Here is a 21,014-nt window from a genome sequence, read left to right as displayed (position 1 = left end):
GTCTTTGGTCACTCTGGTTGCCTTTTTTACTTTGTGTCTGGTTTTGGTTGCTCTGTGTTTCGGTTTTGTGTTAGTCACTTGACCTTTTGGTTGCTTTGGTCACCTTGTAGCTTGTTTTGGTAAATTTGGTGGCTTTGTGTCTGCTTTGTGTTATTTTTTGTCTTGTAAACTGACGTCTCTGATTTGTAGAGAAGAAATATGAACAGTGACTTCATACAGAGGCACAGGCTTATTGTTCCTCTGACCTTTGGCCCTGGCCCTGCGCTTGCTAGGCCCATTTAGCAATCCACCCATGGATATAGTACTTAAAAACAATACGTCAGCACTGAGGACATGTACTGCCTTGTTGCTAACCCTTTTTAGAAATGCAAATACTTTAAATTAATTCAAAGTGCAAGTGCTATAGATGAAACGAATGCTAAGTTAAAGAAACTAGTGTAATATGAGCAAAGGAGACGATGAACAAAGCTGATCTCAGTGGATGTAAAGTTGTATTTGCATTCACAGTATGTCTGCTTTCTGTCTTGTGACTAGAAAGGAAACAGGAAAAAGACTGTTAAGAAGCACCTCCTCCAATACACTACAATTGCATACTCTCATGTGAAACAGAAAAGTCCTTCTTAACTCATGCATCACCTTTTGTAATAGCATGTTATGTTTGGTTGTGGTCTAATGTATCGTCCTTGTCGTCATAGCAGGAAATTATGACTCCACTTATGTGAAACGTGTGCAATAGAAGATAATATTGCGTAAGAGGTTAATTGTGACCTCTCTACTTTGTCATTTCTCTGTTTTATGCTTTTGCATCCGTCTGAATTTGACATTTTTGCTAAGAGCTGAGCGAGCATGCTTTGCTGTGTCCTAGCTCACTATCCTGCACCATAATCTCTTCTGCCTGCCCTTAAACCTGCTGTTGCTACACTATAAATGAGAGAAAGAGACCAAAGACTGAGAGACAGACAGAAAAAGACACTTTCTGTACTTTGAGGTGGTTTTGGCCTGTCAGAGACATTCAATGTCTGATGCAACACTGAGTAACCAAGACTGTGTGTGTGTGTGTGTGTGTGTGTGTGTGTGTAGCTTACATGTGCAAGTGACCCAGAGTGTGAAATCATGTTTCCTGCTAACACACACAAACTAACACTTGGACACAAACACACACACACACACACACACACACACACACACACACACACACACACACACACACACACAAACACACTACTATCACTTTGCCTTTTCCAACCCTGCCATTCGTTGCCCTCACCAAACAACCTGCCAGGCCTGTTGCTAAGTTACCATAAGAAAATGGTGTGTGTTAGCTGGGTGGTGGCGAGCTGCTGGTGGTGATGTGGATAAATTTCCACTTTTTCACTTTTAACAGATGTGAGACTGACCGAGTTCAGAGTAAGAGAAGTTAGGGTTGTTTAGTTCCACTTCTACAGTTTTATCCTCTCTCTAAGACTAATATTCAACTTGTGAGTTACTCTCCTTACAAGAATCCAAAAGATAAGTGTGAGGGGTCAAGAAAATAGACCACGTCTACACGGCAGCCATTTTCTTCTTCACATTCAAGGCAGCAAGTTTATCAAAAGAATAATGTTGTATTGCTTCCCTCCACAAATATGTGTTCAGGAAGTGTGCTGATATTTCAGAATGAATTTCCTTTCTTTTACCCAACGTCAGCTAAAGTTTGTTGTTTACTTTAATAAATAGAGAGCTATGTTGTCAAATAATGTTAATTTAAATGCTCACACACTGTACAAGTCGATAATTACATACCTATCCTAAGTTGTTGGTGAATAGCAAATGTGATGATCCATCTCAACCAGGCGTCTTCTTTGAAGTGTAAGTCCTGGATGATGCAAAAACTTAACTTTTCTCCAAATGAAGTCTGCTCCAATACACTTGTGGATAGAGCACAGACAGTAATAAAGAACATAATATAATAAAGGATGTATGTTTTTAGAGCAGAGTATGCTCTACATTTGAAATCTGAACCTAAAATAATGGAGTTAATTCTGTTTACCTTTAGAAATCAATGTTGCTGACCTGCATACGCGTACAGGTCATATACTGTGTGTGGACTTTAGACTTTTAGGGCACATCTCTGAATGCTGTCTGGCCGCTGCAGAAATGCAACTGCACATTTTCTCTTATTTTCTTTGAGCTTCTTCTGTGAGCTCTGCAAAGTCATTAAAAGCTACAAACAGTGGTGTGTTGCAGGAGTGTTAAAACAGTGTCTGTATTATGGCAGTCAATCAACGCCGATATGAAGCAATTATGTAATTACTCTATTTTGTGTTTAATTAACTCATTTTCTGGAAGTATGCAACTATCAAGAGTGATCCTTTGTTTCTAATTATTAGCACACTTTCTAAGGACAATAATGTTAATTGTAGATCTCCGGGTGTAAGTGTCAGTGTACAATGTCACTGAAATTACTTTATCAGCTGCAGTGGCTAGTAAAACCAGTCTTAAAGCCTAAACAACCCTGAAGTGATGGATCTGTTTTTGCCTAATGCCACCTGCTACTGCAGCAACACACATATTTGCATATATTTGCACACTTCTAGTTCTTCTTGGATATGAACAAAAACAGATATGAATACAGATAATCAAACTGTGTCTTACACCACTGGCCTTGTCAGCTTCAACTGCAGCGGACAAAGAAAGCTTTATCCTCTGTTGGGGAGTAAAATCAACATGCATGTTATCTTGAGAAATGATTGGATTTGATGCTGTTAGTTCAAAGTACAAAATTGATCTTATTCCCTTTGTTTCTTACGTGACCTTTTTTTTCTGTGTGGTTTAGGGTCGCCATGTCAAAACAGGCCAGCTTGCAGCTATTAAGGTCATGGACGTCACAGGAGTAAGTAACACACAGACACAAAAAACACAAAACTAAAAATAAAATACAAACAATCATATCACACACATCTGGAGCACAGCTGCCTTTTGCCCAGCAGTCTGTCATTTCCAGATTCCGCTGGAAGGTTTTTTTTTTTTTTCCTTATCTGATTTCCTCCAGGAGTCACTTTTTACAATACATTTTATTGAACACTGCATTTATGTATCATTGTTGTGTTGTGTGTGCGCGCGTGTGTGTGTTTTAGGATGAGGAGGAGGAGATTAAAGCAGAGATCAACATGTTAAAGAAGTACAGCCACCACAGGAACATTGCAACTTATTATGGAGCCTTCATCAAGAAAAACCCCCCTGGGATGGACGACCAGCTGTGGGTACGTACATCATGGGGCTCAGGGAGGCCCTGATTCTTCGGGTGGCACCCTGGGTGAGTTTTGTTTAGCTGGATGCATCCTGAGCCTAATCACTGCAGGTTACCTGTTTCCTATACAGAAACGCATTTAGGTTAATAAGCCTGCTGCAGATTCAGAACAATTGAATTATTAATGTCGTTGCTGCAGCTGTGCAGTGAGGCCTGCAGTGCAGTTTGCACAGTTTGACACTTCCTCTCACAATCATTTCTATAATGTGGAGCAATGCAGTGTGGAAATCTATTTTTCTTTCTATTGTGGAGGTTTTGGGTGCAAGTATAGTGGACAGGAGCTGGATCAGCTCCAGTGGGTAGGGGGTGTGAAAAGTGGATGCATAAGTATGGCAGTAAAGACAACTGATAATGCAGAGTGTGGCATCTGGCCACCTGCTACGGCCCAGGGTGGAGTCACTGTTCTTGATTCGGTCGTGTCTGTTTTAAGAAATCTTTAAGTATTTCTTATATGTCTGAAAAATCGTTGCAGTGTGTCATATATTTGCGAGACATACACTTTTCTCTAGGGCACCACTGAAAAATAGTTTGAATAGTCTACATGAGATTTCCCTGGTAAAATAAAACAGCCCATTTGACTGTTATCTCACTATTCAACGGGGGCGTTATCTGTTGTAAGCAGCCCATAATTACGTTTCAGTAGGCGACCTTCTACCTCCCAGTAGTCTGACAATGAGGTGACATCTGGATACAAAGTGATAGTGATAGTTAGTTTGGGGTTAATGTGATGTTGACTTCTTTGGGACAAAGGCAAAAAAAACTGCCATTACAATAAACACCAGGGACCATAATCAATACAGTAGTGTAATAAAGGGGCTATTTTTAAAATGTACTCACTCCAATTTGGATTTTCTGTGATCACTTGGCTGTGGTCAGTCCTCACACCTTACATGCAGTCTACGCCCACTTTAAAACATTTATCTACACTTAGAAAAAACAAAACAACTACAATATTTGCTTTAATTTTTTTAAAAGGACACAGAGGACAAAATGTTCCACTAGCTTAGAGGACGGATAGTTATAAAGGCTGTAATTTCTAATAAGTATTTTAGAGGTGGATGTGAAACCTTATTCTTATGAGCGTAGTAATTGTTTGTGTGTGTGTGCAGCTGGTGATGGAGTTCTGCGGGGCCGGCTCAGTGACAGATCTGATCAAAAATACCAAAGGGAACTCTCTGAAGGAGGAGTGGATCGCCTACATCTGCAGAGAGATCCTGAGGGTGAGAACTGAAACTAAAGTGAAGATAAACACTATCATCATCGTCATCTGTGTGCCAACGTAAAATACACAAAGCATCCATTGTACTCTGTTCCTTATCTTTAAAAAGCAAACTTTCCAGCTGAACCTCTGACAACTGTCTGGTGAACATCTACATTTAATCTCATTCGTCTTTATGCGTCTCTTTTCTGCGGCAGTAAAGTTCCTGTCAGTTTAATTCATCCATTTTAGCTTTTCATATTGTTGATGGCATTTGTTAAATGTTCTTTATAGGTCTAATGATCCACAGTCCCGTAGATTTAATTATTATCATTTTTAGGATCAATTTTAATTATCTTCTCGCATTTAACAGCAACTCTGTCCAAAAACATATCTAAACATTTTATTTCAGTATTATCAACAAAATCTAGTTGTTAACAGTAGCAAATGGTAATTATATGCTAATGTTTGTTAACGAGGTTGCCATCAGATGATCTACTGTAGCTCGAAATAACTGACACTTGTGTCAATCAATAATAGGCAGTGTTTCAACTTATTTCTAACCTTTTGGGGATAAAACATTTCAACACAGGGAATCATAAAGATTCTTTTCCATCACACGAAGCTCACAGTAGTGACAAACTCTTCCAGTTCAGATTACAGGGGCATTAAGCAAATCGTTTTTGGTTTTTTTTGTCATAATAAAGTGTTTGTGACAAGGCCTGGGTTAAAAAACTGAAAATTAGTTTTTTGTCTCCAGGGTTTGACCCATCTGCACCAGCACAAGGTCATCCACAGAGATATCAAAGGCCAGAACGTGTTGCTGACAGAGAATGCAGAGGTCAAACTAGGTGAGACAATGCATAAATTCATGCACGGCTTGCATAATTTCCCCCCTAACAATATCATATAGCTTACTATAAAATCCTTGGTTTGTACAGTGGACTTTGGTGTGAGCGCTCAGTTGGATCGCACAGTGGGACGGAGGAACACATTTATCGGGACACCGTACTGGATGGCCCCGGAGGTCATTGCCTGTGATGAGAACCCTGACGCCACATACGACTTCAAGGTAAATCATTTCTTGAACGTTTCTTGGAAAGAACCATCTAACTTGATGCCACTTCAAGAACAGTAGAGGAAATAATGATTTTTTACTTAGTTCATTTAGTTGGGATCGATTTATTTTCGACTTACAGTTTAAAAGAAATAGCTTTTTTTTAAATCCTAGACTATTTACTGTAATATCTGACAAATAATAACATGCATTTGTTGCTATTGGAAAGCTATTTGCATGGTGAGCTCACCTACTATGCTCTAAGTAAAATCATTAATCACTTGCTATTTAAGCTGATATTAGTGCTACATGGTACCTCTCAGTAATTGTTTTAGGAGATGATATGGAAATAAAGTGAAATGTACAGACCCATAAAACAAAAATGTTTCCTAAAAATTTCAGAGCTTGTGCTCGTGCTGAGATCTCAAATATTGTAAAACATTTTCTTGTACACTTCCCTCCAGTTGCACGTACTGTTCAGCTGCAAACCATGTCCTGTGCACACTACTGATTTTCTCCAGATGATATTGGACCAAAGAATCAAAATTCACTCACACTTCATTCACTCAGTGTGCTTCTACTGATCACGTCCGCTAACTTGACGTCGCTTTCAAATGTCTGCTGATGCTGTGGTTATGCCCCAAAGACCATTTAAAAAATAAGACTATAGAACCAAAACCACAAGCTAAAAGAGGATAAAAGCTGTAGATTCCGAGTGGATTTGGTTGTACTAAGGTTGTAAAACAGGTCTGGGTTTTTCATTATTGTTGTTCTTCTGCTGCTTTCCTCTCTGTGTTGTCGTCTGCAGTTCGGCATGTTCAGTGCTCCGGTTAAACTGAGAATTTCTTGGCTACCTAAGTGAGAACACGCAGTCATTTTGATTTTGTCTACCTAGCAACAAAGTCCACACTGTTTCAGCTTTGCATAAGAACACAACCAAGTGACCGTAAAGATATCTGCACTGTGATCATATCTGTGTTCTTTGGAGACATTGAATGCCTTTTCTCACAGAAACAACTAAAACCGTAGATGTGCAGACCATCTCCTGTAGCCAGTAGTGAATGAAGGATGTGCAGTAATGGGGACAGCACGAATCCCTGTGGCTGCAGCCTGTGGAGGACGAGCACTGCACTGTTAAGACGCCATTAACTCCAACTCTCTGGGGCTTCACGTGTCAAGAATGTCTCAGTTCCTTGTACAACATGAACTTTAAATAGCAGTTTGTAGGCTAAAGTGTGCAGATAAATGATCTTTAAAACAGAGGCCGACACAGAAATCTCCAGTACCCTGACAGATGGGTAATTTTTGTGTCTGTATTTTTATCACTTAACAAGTACACTAGCCAGTGGACCAGCCTCCCCAAAACATGATGTGTTAAATCGCTTTGCGGATGTGAAAGTTTTCAGTTTTGTGTTTCTCTCGCTCTTTCTGCAGAGTGATCTGTGGTCGCTCGGCATCACAGCCATAGAGATGGCAGAGGGAGCACCACGTAAGTGTGAAACATCACTGACTGGACACAGATTACAGTTTGTCTGCAAGTTGTCTGCTTAGTTTAGGTTATTAAATTGTCTCTTTGCTTCTCTGTTGCTGCTTTTTGTTTCCTTTTTACTTAACTCTCATCTCACGTGTCATTAATCCCTGTCTTCCATTTACTCCTTTTCCTTTCCTCTCTTCTCGTTTCCTGTTTCCTTTGTTTTTATCTTTTGATGTTTTTCGTTTGTGTATTTTTCTTCTCTTCCTCTTGTCTCCCACCCTTTCTTTTCCTGACTGCTTGTTGCATCCTCTCTATGCCCCATTGTTTCCTTTCTTTTCACTCGTTCATTTCCTGTCTCATCTTTTCTCATGTCATTGTTTCTATTTAACTGATCTATTAATATTTATTTTTCTCTCCATGTATTATGTACTTTTTTCTTTTCTTTTGTCCTTTCTCCTGCCTGTTGTTTCTTTACTTTACTTTCTTTCATGATGTCTCCTATTTTCTTTTCCTTTCCTCCTTAATGTCCTTTTATATCCTTTGCTCCATTTTCTTTCTGTCCCCTGGTTCCTTTTATTATCTTCTCCTCTTTTCCCCCCCTCCATTTTTTCCTTTTACCTTTCTGTCCCCTTTATTTTTCTGTCCTTTTACTTCCTTTCTCTCCTTTCTTTTTGTCCTTTCTCGCCCCTTCAGCTCTCTGTGACATGCATCCGATGAGAGCGCTCTTCCTCATACCCAGAAATCCCGCCCCCAGACTCAAGTCCAAGAAGTGGTGAGTCACTTTTCACAAAAAACACAGAAACAACTTTTAAGCCACAAACAAAATACACACACACACACACACGAGTCGTTGCTTTGCACCTGCACAGATCAGTGGTTGTTTTCCAGTGTCACATTTTGCCTCCTCGGGCCTTTGTGATTACAGTATGTTGCTTTCATTTTTTCAAATTGAAATGTTGAAATGTCCCTGAGCACCTAAAAGATCTGACACAGAATGGAAATATGCTCAAAAGCAACAATCGTGGACATCAACTTCACAGACCCATTAGTTCTTATAGGAACTCACTGTATTTTATTTATTTATAACCAATTTGTGTGTTTTTTTTTAATTTGCTATGCTTTAATGTAAATTATTGTATTTATTAATGTAGTAATATTTTTAAGATCTTTGCACTAAAGTGAAGATAAACACTTTATCTTCAATACTGTTAGTATTGAAATTTTTTTGATCTTTGCACTTTATTTGATAAGAACACACAGGATAAGCCAAAAGGACAAAAAAATAATAATTCTGTCAAATCTCAGGTTCAGATCTGGTCACTGTGGAGTTTCCACTTCTGACTTTGAGTACATTTGTAGTAGTACTTTTACTGAGATACGAGGGTCTGGGTACTCCTCCCACCCGTGGTCATTTATTTATCTTGTTTGTGTGTCCAGGTCAAAGAAGTTTCAGTCCTTCATCGAGAGCTGTTTGGTGAAGAGTCACAGTCAGCGGCCGAGCACAGAGCAGCTGCTCAAACATCCGTTCATTCGCGACCTTCCCAACGAGCGGCAGGTCCGCATCCAGCTGAAGGACCACATCGACCGCACCAAGAAGAGGAGGGGGGAAAGGGGTGAGCAAGCTCCCTTTCTACTCACGTCTTAGCTGCAAACGTGTGTGAAGCATGTGAATGCTAACCTGAAATCTGTGTGTTTCCACCAGATGAGACAGAATATGAGTACAGTGGCAGTGAGGAAGAGGATGAGGAGAGGGACATCGGAGAGCCCAGGTACTACCTCTGCCACTTACAGTACTACTACTACTGATAGCACAGCATCTGCAAACACTACTACTGAAGCTAATTTTGCTAATGCATTCAGAATTACTACTGATGATTATACTGCTACTACCACTGCGACTACTGCTGCTACTAACCTTACTATTGCCGTTACTGTTAGTACTACTGCCTCTGCTACTTCTTAAAGTGTAGCTAATAACTGCTACTTTAACTACTGCAACTGACACAATGATTGACAGTAATGCCATGAAAACTACTAGTATGGTGACTAACAGTATTGGTACCGCTATGCTTCTACCAGTACTGCTATTGCCACAGTTACTTTTCTACTGTTAGTACCCCAGTACAAATGTACTACTCTCATTACTAGTACTGTTGATGACACTACTACTTGTGGTACTGTATTCACTTTCACTTTAACCGCTCCGTTATTGAATATGAACTTTTGAGAGTTTATTCCTGTTTATTCCTTCAGCAATATTAACTTTTTAAACTAAACACATTGTTTTTCCTGTGGGGTTTCAAAGGAGAACTACAATTATATCATCTTCATTACATTGTTAAATATTCACTTCCTTATCAAACGGCTGATTGTATCATGATGGTTTTCCTTCAGTTCCATCATCAACATTCCCGGGGAGTCCACTCTGAGGAGGGACTTCCTGCGTCTCCAGCTGGCTAATAAGGAGCGTTCTGAGCTGATCCGGCGCCAGCAGCTGGAGCAGCAGCAGAACGAGGAACACAAGCGGCAACTACTGGCTGAGAGGCAGAAGCGTATTGAGGAGCAGAAAGAACAGAGGCGACGGCTAGAGGAGGTAGTTTTGCACAGCTCTGCTTGTTGCCCCATCAGTATCATTTACGTTGTTTTCTGTATAACATTGGAAAGGAAGAATAAGCGTAGTCAAGCATAGCCGACAACAAGTACAGCAGCACTTTAAAGTGTGGTACGGCAGGCTTAAGGACAGAAAATCAACAAAAGCTTTCGAAACATAAAAGATGACATAACAAATGACAGCTCATTGGATGAATGAGAGCAGCTGTGTGCCAGTTGTAATCTGTGGTTGTGAGAAACATTTAAGCTTTATTTATGAAATGACTTATCTTCAGTGACCCAGCACACCTGTGATGTTAGCACCTCAGCTCAGCCAAATGCCAGGGAAGCACACCTGATGTGCGCACACACACACACACACACACACACACACACACACACACACACACACACACACACACACACAGAACTGAAGGGTTATTTTGTCAAATCTTCTCCACCTACAGCAACAGCTTCGGGAGCGAGAGCTGAGGAAGCAGCAGGAGCGGGAGCAGAGGAGGAGGTACGAAGAGATGGAGCAGCTCCGTCGTGAAGAAGAGAGGAGGCACGCAGAGAGAGAGCAGGTAGGAAAACACCTGACTTATTAGTGGTGCATCATCACAGGTGAAGCCTGTCAGCTCTTAAAACCCACTAACCTCTGCAGTTTACCCATCATCATATGATTCACATAACCCAACAATGTTTGCTTCTCCCAGTTAATTAAACACACTTTTATATTGTATCTGAAAAAGGCTTTTCAGTGAAACAGTCGAAAAAATGTGTATTTGATTCAACTGTTCAGCAACACGTGCTTTTTCTCCGTTTGTGAGTCTCTAAACCCACATCAGGCTCTATGAGCTGTGGAAGGACAAATTGTCTAAAAACGATAAAAAATATACTGAATTTGGGGCCGCATGCCCCATGCTGGGAGTTCTTATTTATGAAATAATTAATAAATAGCGATGAATGATTTCCGGGTGTAACAAAACAAAACACTTTATTCTTTATCTTCAACCAAACAACATTAAATTAGAGCTTTTTACATCCTCTTTTGGGCCCAAATGTGACTCTGCCTCTGCTGAGTCACATTTTGACCACGTAAACGAAAAAAAAAGTCCCAGATTAAACTTTTATCACTTTGTTGCATGAACCAAACTTTTACACAGCATCCAGTTTTCACCACACATCCAGAGACACTGGACATCTGCTTCAGGCTGCAAGTTTTTAATATAATATTAATTAAAAATAACAGTATTTATGTTACAGTTATAAAAAACATATATATATAGTTTCTTCCTAATTCAGTTCATATTGATTTGATTTTACTGGGTGATAATTCAGCATATAGCACCTTTAGGACCTTAGGATCTAAATTGTCAGTATCCACCGGAGTACTATTGGTATATCCAACTGACCCAGCAAACCTTTATTAGTGTCACAATTCCGAACAGGACAAACTCAAAACTGTGACTTCAGGCAGGATAAGTATCCTCAGTTTGCCTTTATTTATACCACAGTAATTCGGCTTTTTGATAGGTGAGCAGCTAATCCAGGCAAAAGTCCTCACAAAAGCCTGGAAAGACAAGGAAACAGAAAAAGAATGCTGGCAATCTACAGCTCCAAAGGCACAGTAGACAGTCAGGTAGGGAATAAGGAAATAGGCTGGTATATATACTGAGGGAGTAATTACTGGATGCAGAACTGATTAGAATAAGGTTGAAGAGGTGTCAGGTGACTGCAGTGGCAGGAATGCAGGCTTACTGCAGGGCACGAGGGCGTGGCAGGGCCTGAAACAGAGGCTGAGTGACTGAACCGAGAGCATTTTCATATCATTTAAGTCATTGTCAACTCAGGAAATACAACAGCAAGTAACGTGGGCCAGTCCGAGTTTAATACTTTTATTGCTCCTGTGTTAGTGGTGCCTGGTGCAATGTTTTGGAAGTTTGTGGTGCAGTTGTAAGAAATCGAGAAAGACATGTTGGATCTCAGAGGCAATAGCAACTTGTATTTAGTGTAGAGTGCAACAGATCAGAAACCGCAGATATCTGCATGACTAACAGGCAACTTTTCCTACGGTGCAATGCTTTCTTAATCAGTGCTTCCTTATTCACCACCCAGGGATACATTTCTACCTCTTGCACAGTGGATATCAAGCTGATCTTTAACACCCTTCCTTCATTAATAACCATGTCTTTCTGTTCCACTGATTACAGCCCCCTGCTGCTTCTCCCTATTTATCTCCTCCTCGTCTATTTCTGACTAAGTCCCTACTTTCACACCTCTTCAATAAAGCTACGTTTTTCCTCTTTCATCTTCTTTTCTCCTATTTCCTGCTCTGCTGATGTCACTGGTTGCCTGGGCTCCTGTTCGCTTCTTGCCTGCCTGGGTGCTCTCTCATTGGCTGCTGATGGGTTAGGAGTATATCCGTAGACAGCTGGAGGAGGAGCAGAGGCAGCTGGAGATCCTGCAGCAGCAGCTCCTGCAGGAGCAGGCTTTACTGCTGGTAACGTCACACAAATACACAGTTCAAACTTTCATAGAGCTCTTGTGTTCAGGACCACAATAACAAAGGTTGGTGACCATGGAAACAGGAGGACGTGGCCATGTTGGTTTATTGTTTACACCAAAATTGTGATGTGGCGAAAGTGAGACACACTTGCACATCAGTTTATTAGCATCAGAAAAAAAGGAATTCGTGAGAAGTCAAATGCTGACAATCCCGAAATAAAACTTTATTTTCACTGTGACGTGATCATTTTTTTTCCCAACAACTTTAAATCAGACAGCAGAGCACGTTTATTGTCCCCAACCAAACACTGTCCAACAAAGACTCCAGTTTTACCCACTGGCGTTTTACCAGGAGCCTGTTTCTGAAAGGACACACACACACACACACACACAATTGCTGGCTGCTGCAGACTTTCACACATACCTCAGATAAATGCCAGACATCTAAACTGACAAGAAGGTGTGAGGAACTTGCATGGACAGTTTCAACCTGAGCTTCCAGGATGATGAATCAATGGTATTTTTCAAAGTTTGTTCCAAAATAATATATTAAATATTCGGGGGGATAAATGTGTTTGAAGATGCTGCAAAGATGTTTAAAACATGTACATAAATGTACAATTGATTTAACACTGGATCTAGATAGATTTTTGTGCCTTATAATACTGAAACTTCCTGTAACACCCCAGTCTGGGAAACCATTTTCTCTTTTAGAAATATATTCTTTCCTGTTATCATGTCAGTGCATTTTTCATGTAATGGCAGAAACATACCTATCAGTAAATCAGATCATCCTGAAAACGTTGTTGGCCCTTACACCACTGGAAAGTTAAAGAAATCAAGCAACACATGCAGCCTTTGCAAAACTAAAATATTTCAGGGCCTGTTTAGGTTTTAGTGACTTAAATTACTGCTCTAACCTTTAAATCTAGCCAAAAAAGTGTAGGTGTAGGCTTCAAAAGCAACCCAAAGGCCCAGAGTGGCACAGACCCTCCCAAAATTTGACCGAGCAACCTTGGTGGCTCCCCCGCTTCCCCTGCCAGAGTCAGAAGAAGGTTTGTATTTAGCATTTTCTTTTAGTGAATGAAAGTTAAACACCAAAAGAACTGACCAACTTTTACACTGAAATAATTCATTATACTTTTAGAAATAACATTACATACATTTAAAGTATACTTGTATTTTTGTGGCACTTAAACTTTGGAGCAGGTGCAGCCAGGCAGGTTATTCCACCAAAGGATGGATATGTAGGTTTCTTATAAACACTGTATTGTACACACATAATTATATACAGCTTATTATATTGTATTTGAGTCTTTGCCTCAGTCTGTGCCCACTGATTAGTTGCTGTTTTCCCACATTTACCGATTGTCTTTCCTCTGTTCTGTTGTGCTGTGCAGGAGTACAAGAGAAAGCAGATCGAGGAGCAGCGTCAGGCCGAGCGGCTGCAGAGGCAGCTGCAGCAGGAGCGAGCCTACCTGGTGTCGCTGCAGCAGCAACAACAGCAGCAGCAACAGGAGCCACCAAGACCACCGCAGGACAAGAAGCAGCTGTACCACTACAAAGACCAGGCCCCCAGCAGCAATGACAAGCCTGCCTGGGCCAAAGAGGTAGCACGAACAGCCTGAGACGCACACACAAAGTTTTACACCACAAACCTCACTTATTCATCACTTGCCCTCCTGCAAAGCTTTCTGACAACTGCAGGAAGAAGATTTGAACTCAGAACAAAAATATCTTATGTTTCCCGCAATATTTATTGACTACAGACTAGAATAATGCCCTTTGAAAAAACTAACATACTTAGGTTGAAAAAAATGATGAGTAATGATACATACACTGGTCAAAAATAACTTATATATCTTCTAAAAGTTTGGTATAAAAGCTCTTTTTCATTTATAAGCAGGTAAAGAGAAACTACTGTAATGAGATTTTCTCCATGTTTTTTACCATGATGGAAAAACATAATGGTAAAAAATACCATGATGGTAAAACATTTTTTTACCACGATGGTAAAAAAAACAACATGCAAACGTTCACCTGAGTATCTGTGTGCACAGATACTCAGGTGAACGTTTGCAAACAAAGACCAAAGACAGGTTTGCATGTGGGAACAAGAATCCTCACACTGAGCCACAGAGCCGTTCCAACTGTACATACATTGTACTCGCTCATTGCAAGTAGTAACAGCTGCTTAGCCACAATGAAAGCACTTGAGTTGGTTGTAAACTGGTAGTTTTCATTCATAAAATTACAAACGCACCCAGATTAGGTGGAGTACAAGGCTGGTACAAGCGGAGAGGAGCTCCCACCGGTTAACATGGTGTTTGTGTCGTCTTTGCACTTTTGTTCCCTCCAGGTTTCATCTGAACTGTAGCTCCTGAGGAGTCCGTCTCGTCTGTGATGATTTTTCTCTTTAGCTGCAACAGTGGGACAGTATTTTATGTGCTATGAAAAGCTTTTTGTATGTTTTAATTACCACATCAAATCTTTTGCAGTGAAACAACTGTGGTCATGCTGTATGGAAATTGGACATCACAAAGCCTCATGCAGCCATTATAGAAGGTTACGCTGGAGTTGGCCACTACACTGTAAAGCTACTTTTGTTACATTAGGCATTAGACATAATTTCACCGTGTTAGCATGCAAATCTGAGTTTTTAGTCAGTTAATATTCATTTTATCTGGGCATCTCAGTGCCTTCAACCACTCTTTTGCAAAAGACAACTGAGAACAAATACTTATAGTGTCCAGTGTATTTTACCCAAGCAGTCATCACAAACAGTGCAAAGCTACTGAAAGCAATGCAAATATAAGCCAGTAAGTGTCTCTAACTTTATCACAGTTCGTTCCAGTAAAGTTCACATTTTGTGAGTGTGGAACAAGCTTTAACTTGAACAGGGAGGTCTAAAGGTCATTGAATGCACCCTGTAATCTGGTAAAGGAAAGGTTTGCGGTGGCGCCATAGACGCACAGGATGGTATCATCCAAAAATATGCATTACACTTCCTATTTAGAAAAGAGATTATTGCTGGGACAAAGCCCTGGGGCTTCTATTGGTCCTTGAAAAGTGGCTTAATCAACCATTCGCAGCACAGTGTTGCTTTTTGTCATGTGAGGCAACAGCAGTGAGAGGCAGCAGTATAGTGCTAACGCCTGACTGCTGTAACCGAGGGACAGTTTAGACACAAAGTTTAATTTGATTATTTTCCTTTCAGAGTCTTACTGAAGCTAATTATGTCCATTTAATAATTACACATCTCTTGTTTAAAAATGCTGGTCACAAGTTCTGTCGACATCCAAAATGGCTGCCCGAGGGTGTGTTACATCAACTGAAAGCTTATATGAACCAGCTCGTGAGCTTGTTTTCCTGCTTTGCTGTAAACACTGACCTTGCTCTCCAGGTGATGCGTCGAGCTCAAAGCAACTCGCCTCGTGTCCCTCCCAAGAAATACCACTCGTTCAAAGAGACGCGAGACGCCGACCTCGACAACCTCCTCTTACTCCCAGGTTATAAACCAAGACCCCGCCCCCCCTCCTACCCTGCCCATGTCAGTCCCACTAGGGATCGCCCACATGTTCCTCGTATCCGTGTAACCTGTATCCCTGAACCTGACCTGGAACCCCCTCAACCAGTGATGCGCCGGCAAAGCCCCGATCCTGGGGTCCAGAGCTCAGAATCTAGGGGCCGAGCTCCAGCCCGCCGGGTCAGTCGGAGAATAAACCTCACCTTTTTAATCTCTCATCCTGCAGTCTGTCCAGTCCGACTTATTAACCCTGGCTGGTGGAATGATGCCCTTTGCAATTGCTCAGGACTATTTCTATAAAGTCTCTTCATGTCACAACTTCTCTCTGGTAAATTTCGCCCTAACTGGTGGTTGGTGCTTCCCGTCTTCCAACATTTGATCAGTTTTATTTCCAAACTGAGGCTGACTTCTACTTTTTGCATTATAGCCCTGAATTATATTTTTACTTTTCTTACTGGAACCTTGTGAGGCTGTATGTTAGCTTTTATTAGGCTAAATACTAATGTGAGCATTCATCCAGTGTTAACATGCAGGTTTGTTTACTACGTTTGTCGTCTTAGGTTTGTCGTTTAGCGTTCTAACAATAACTTATTAGCAAAAAGAAAACCAAACATATACCACTAATTCAACTTTTGACCTGATCGCCAAAACTGTTACATTTGCTCTGGGAGGAAACAAAAATATCTGAATCAACATTTAGTGAAATTGGAGTTGAAAGTTGGTTTAGACTAATGCTTTAGTCTGACACAGCTTAGCAAAGAGCTTTAAGGCCAGTGTGGACATGGCTGGACGTCCTCTGAATTAAATATTTATGTACAGTATGATCTCAATTCTTTTTAAGATTAGGTGTAATAGAGAGGACTGATTTCCAGTCCTATACTAGAGCTGGCTTAAAATTCATATTGCACTATTAATTAGTACCTTTCATAGCCATTTTCTTTTTTCTATCCTTGCAACATTTCTGTAATATTGAACGGTTTACAACTTAAAATAATATATTTGGCATTTTGGTCTTTTCTTTGTTAGGGATCCTAAATCAGGAATTTTGCATATTGTTGCATTTATGTTGCATTAAATTTCATACTCCATAAGTATCAAGAAGAGGAAGTCAGCTTGGCTGAGGGTGCAAATAAAACACAAACAATACATACCTCTTGGAAATAAACCACTCACATTCTTCTCTTTTAATGTTTGTGATGCTTTCCCCTCAACAGCTATTAATATTAAAATTAACCTTCACTTTCCCTCCATTATACAGGTTACTGACACTGTGTGGGTGCTGCAGGTCGATTTTCATCACTTGGACTGTTCCTCATCTTTACTGCAGTGGCTCTCACTCTGGTGGTTCCACTACCAGTATTCAAAAATAATAGTAGCAGTAATAGTCAATCATGGCTGAATAAATGCAAACTTTAACGTGTTTTTGTTAATCATCATCACATCAAGCTAGACATTATCATAAACTTGTAACAAAGAAGGCAAGGATGGACTTTTTTTATCTGAATCCAACAGAATGAGAGCCTCTGTTTTATTGCATGTCATGGAGTAATATATATATATAGTGTATATGTATATTTGTAGCAGTTAAAGGAACTAACAGGACCACAGGACCAAGATTCTCTCAAATTCTGTCTTTTTCCCTTCTTGTGTTTTTAATCTCTTCACAAATTCTCTTTAAGCCAAATATACTTTACAAACACGAGACCAAGATGTTAATGATGTGTGTTACCTTTGAACTATTAACCTTTTGCAGGCTTAAAAATTCCTATGTGTGTCCAATGTCATTTTAGGCAGAGTAACACCAGTGTGTGTTTTCCAAAGAATATGAGCGTGCAGAAAGGTCACTGTTCCTTATCACTGTACACAAAGCAGCTCTGTTTAAAAGCACACATTCACATGTGAATGCACACGCATTGAGGGCAGATCTCCAGGTCTGCCCTCTGGTGGCAGCTGGTGCACTGATGTAGGGCGGCTGTAGCTATATCCGACTCTCTCCCTCTGGTCGCGCCGAACGGAAACACACATTCACTGTGCACAGATAGGTCTACCCTCATCTCAGCGTCCCAGGGTTTCTCTCAGAGCATCAGACGAGGGAAATGTTTCCAGCACACACAAACACAATGTTCCGCTCTAAAAACCGATGATCACCTTTTCGAAAATGATACTATACAGGCGACACTACCGTTTAACAGCTTTCAGTTCATTAGCTTTAACACCTGAAACCATATTAACCTTTATAGAGAGGTAAAAGTATTGATCTTACCTTTGCAATGCTTTTACTTGCAATTTTAATAACTAATTTGCCATTATTCTTCTTACATTTAAACCCTTAATCATCATACATGTTAGTAGTTTATCTTCTGCCTGACATTGTCATGTGCTTGCAATATGCAGTCACTTATTCATGAACCTTTATTGACTGTAAGGAAACAGAGACGAGATGCTACCTCACACATTACTTTATTAATTTCAAATGTTTTTAAATAATTTAAAAATTAACGCATTATTTGGCAGAAACGGTTCTGGATAAAACATGCTGCTCTAAAACCCCATGAATCTGAAAGGAAAGAAAAGTTCTATAAAGTTAAATCTTTTTTCGGAATTACAAAACTAACCTCAAGACAAAATAATGTCTCATGAATGAAAACACCTTCTGATTTACATACACAACACATTATGAAATGAAACCCACTCATCAAATGCCAACAGTTTACAACACAACAGTAGCAAGCTCACAGCATGGTGAGTGACTGTGTGGTCTGATGTGTGTGTTTGTGTGTGTGTGTGTGTGTGTGTGTCAGGTGGAGGAGCAATTTAAGATGAGCACACAGACTTCTCCTCCATTGCAGCATAAAGTCTCCAACCGGATTTCGGACCCATCGCTGCCACCCCGCTCCGAGTCCTTCAGCAGCGGAGGCATCCAGCAGGCCCGGACGCCACCCATGCACCGCTCCGTCGAACCACAGGTATGTGACCTCATGTCTTCGCGTGTTAACATGTGACACTATCTCAGGGTGCAGTCGCACTGGGTTGATCTGTATGAAGGATGAATTGAGTTTTGTTCCTGACCATCATTTGTGAAAGTCACACTAACAAACATCTGAACAGGACTTGAAAGCTCTTCAGGAAGACTTACTCATCTCTCTGGTGCATTTGATTTGTTTTGAGATGGTGGGACTTAGTAGACATGGACATTTGTTTCCATTTTTTGCAGAATATCTCAGTCAATAAAAGAATACATTCAGTCTTTTTCCTTTTTATTTGGTAGTTTCAACAGGCTCCATACAGACACTAAACCAACAATGAATTGCCTCCACCCACATGTTTGGGGCCCCTTCACATGTCACATGTCATTCTGCAACCTGGATTAGCTCGTTCTTCTGTGCGCTGTGACATCCATTGTTGTCCAAAACCTATTAAAACAAATCAGCCAGACACACGGCTCCACTTCTCTGTTTCAAAACTCGTGGTGAAAAAAAAATAAAGCTCTGAGTCATCATTACATGTACAGACTGAGGTAAGCCAGTCAAAAGCAAATGTGTGTGTATTGCATTGGAATTATGGTGACTCAGAGCATTTGGGGGAATATTTTATAAAATACCACAACCTCTGAAATGAAGAAACATGTTGTTCAGTAGGTGTGTCTGCCTGATGTGTATTTCCTTTTTGCAAAAGAACTTAGTACAAATGTTACAAAAATCAATAAAATAATTGATGCTATAAAGTAATCTGATCGATGTTGCCAAACTGAAAACAATGCAATTAGATTTTAACATCTGTCAACAATATAAAGATGAGCCATACTTGCAATTCATGTACAAGTTCACAAGGGCATCAACTACAATGTTTCTGTTTTGACTGACCAATCTTTGCAATTACGTGGCAGCCAGAAAGTATTCGAATCGTTTAAGTTTTTCCACTTTTTCTTATTCCAAAATTGATTAAATTCATTATTTTCCTCAAAGTTCTACAAACAGTACCCCACAATGACAACATGAAAGAAGTTTGTTTAAAATCTTTGCCAATTTATTAAATTTTAAAAAATCCCACGTATAAGTGCTCACAGCCTTTGCCATGACACACAAAATTGAGAACAACTTGATTGGAGTCCACCTGTCGCAAATTCAGCTGATTTGATGGGATTTGAAAAAACATACACCTGTCTATATAAGTTCCACAGTTTACAGTGCATGTCAGAGCACAAATCAAGACATGAAGTCCAAGGAAGTGTCTGTAGACATCTGAGACAGTATTGTATCGAGGCACAGATCTGGGGACGAGTAGGGAAACATTTCTGCAGCCTCCAGCATCTGTAAATGTTTGGAAAAGTTTGGAACCACCAGGACTCTTCCTATAGAGCAGGCCAGCCGGAACCTGATGTTCACTCTAAAAGAGCTCCAGTATTTCTCTGTGGAGAGAGGAGAACCTTCCAGAAGAAGAACCATCTTTGCAGCACTCCACCAATTAGGCCTGTTTGGTAGAGGGGCCAGACGGAAACCACTCCTCAGTAAAAGACACGTGACAGCCGACCTGAAGGACTCTCAGACCAGGAGAAACTAAATTCTCTGGTCTGATGAAACAAAGATCTAACTCTTTGGCCTGAATCCCCAGTGTCATGTCTGGAGGAAACCAGGCACTGCTCACCACCTGGCCAACAGGAAAAGCACGGTGGGGGGGCAGCATCATGATGTGGGCATGTTTTTCAGCAATGTACAGAGACGTCCATGATGAAAACCTGTTCCAGAGCATCTGGACCTCAGACTGGGGCGACAGTTCTTCTTTCAACAGGACAATGACCCTAAACACACAGCCGAGATAACAAAGGAGTAGCTACAGGACAACTGTCAATGTCCATGAGTGGAGCAGCCTGAGCCCAGACTTGAACCCAATTCAACATCTCTGGAGAAATCTGAAAATGCCCATGCACTGATGCTCCCCATCCAACCTGATGGAGCGTGAGAGGTACTGCAAAGAAGAATGGGAGAAACTGCCCGAAAATAGGTGGACTTGAGGCTGTAAATGCTGCTAAAGGTGTTTCAACAACGTATTACGCAAAGACTGTGAATACTTACGCATATGTGATTTTTTTTCACTTTTTTATTATATTTGCAAAGATTTCAAGCAAACTTAATGTTGTGATTATGGGATATTGTTTGTAGAACTTTGAGGAAAATAAAACATTTTATTGATTTTGGAATAAAGCTGTTACATAACACAATGTGGAAAATGTTAATGGATTCAAATACTTCCTGGATGCACTGACTATGTAAGAGGACACGAATTAGTGCAGATTTAACAGTTGGGTCTTTGCATTTCAAGCGAAATAAATTTGTTATCATTTAGACATTAACATTTGTCTGCATGCTCAGTGTG

At 40.4% G+C, this 21,014-nt stretch overlaps 1 protein-coding gene across 14 annotated transcripts in view; it reads left to right on the top strand.

The window, feature by feature from the left end:
- Positions 1–21,014, top strand: part of tnikb (TRAF2 and NCK interacting kinase b) — a 54,568-nt gene that overhangs the window by 13,165 nt on the left and 20,389 nt on the right. For 8 of the 14 annotated variants that reach the window (XM_067485882.1, XM_067485888.1, XM_067485877.1 and 5 more), the window contains exons 3-17: positions 2,816–2,872; positions 3,117–3,242; positions 4,399–4,509; positions 5,248–5,338; positions 5,429–5,559; positions 6,979–7,033; positions 7,712–7,790; positions 8,456–8,631; positions 8,721–8,787; positions 9,413–9,611; positions 10,075–10,191; positions 12,024–12,110; positions 13,516–13,725; positions 15,519–15,821; positions 18,443–18,607. In XM_067485882.1, the coding sequence (XP_067341983.1) occupies positions 2,816–2,872; positions 3,117–3,242; positions 4,399–4,509; positions 5,248–5,338; positions 5,429–5,559; positions 6,979–7,033; positions 7,712–7,790; positions 8,456–8,631; positions 8,721–8,787; positions 9,413–9,611; positions 10,075–10,191; positions 12,024–12,110; positions 13,516–13,725; positions 15,519–15,821; positions 18,443–18,607 (1,974 nt within the window). The remainder of the gene's footprint in view (positions 1–2,815; positions 2,873–3,116; positions 3,243–4,398; positions 4,510–5,247; positions 5,339–5,428; positions 5,560–6,978; positions 7,034–7,711; positions 7,791–8,455; positions 8,632–8,720; positions 8,788–9,412; positions 9,612–10,074; positions 10,192–12,023; positions 12,111–13,515; positions 13,726–15,518; positions 15,822–18,442; positions 18,608–21,014) is intronic. The other 6 variants (XM_067485883.1, XM_067485889.1, XM_067485885.1 and 3 more) reach the window with 4 other exon arrangements.

Source organism: Channa argus, chromosome 19 (genome assembly GCF_033026475.1).
Source record: "Channa argus isolate prfri chromosome 19, Channa argus male v1.0, whole genome shotgun sequence".
NCBI classification, from domain to species: Eukaryota; Metazoa; Chordata; class Actinopteri; order Anabantiformes; family Channidae; genus Channa; species Channa argus.
The sequence above is the reverse complement of the archived record's forward strand: the minus strand, read 5'-3'. Positions and strand labels throughout refer to the sequence as shown.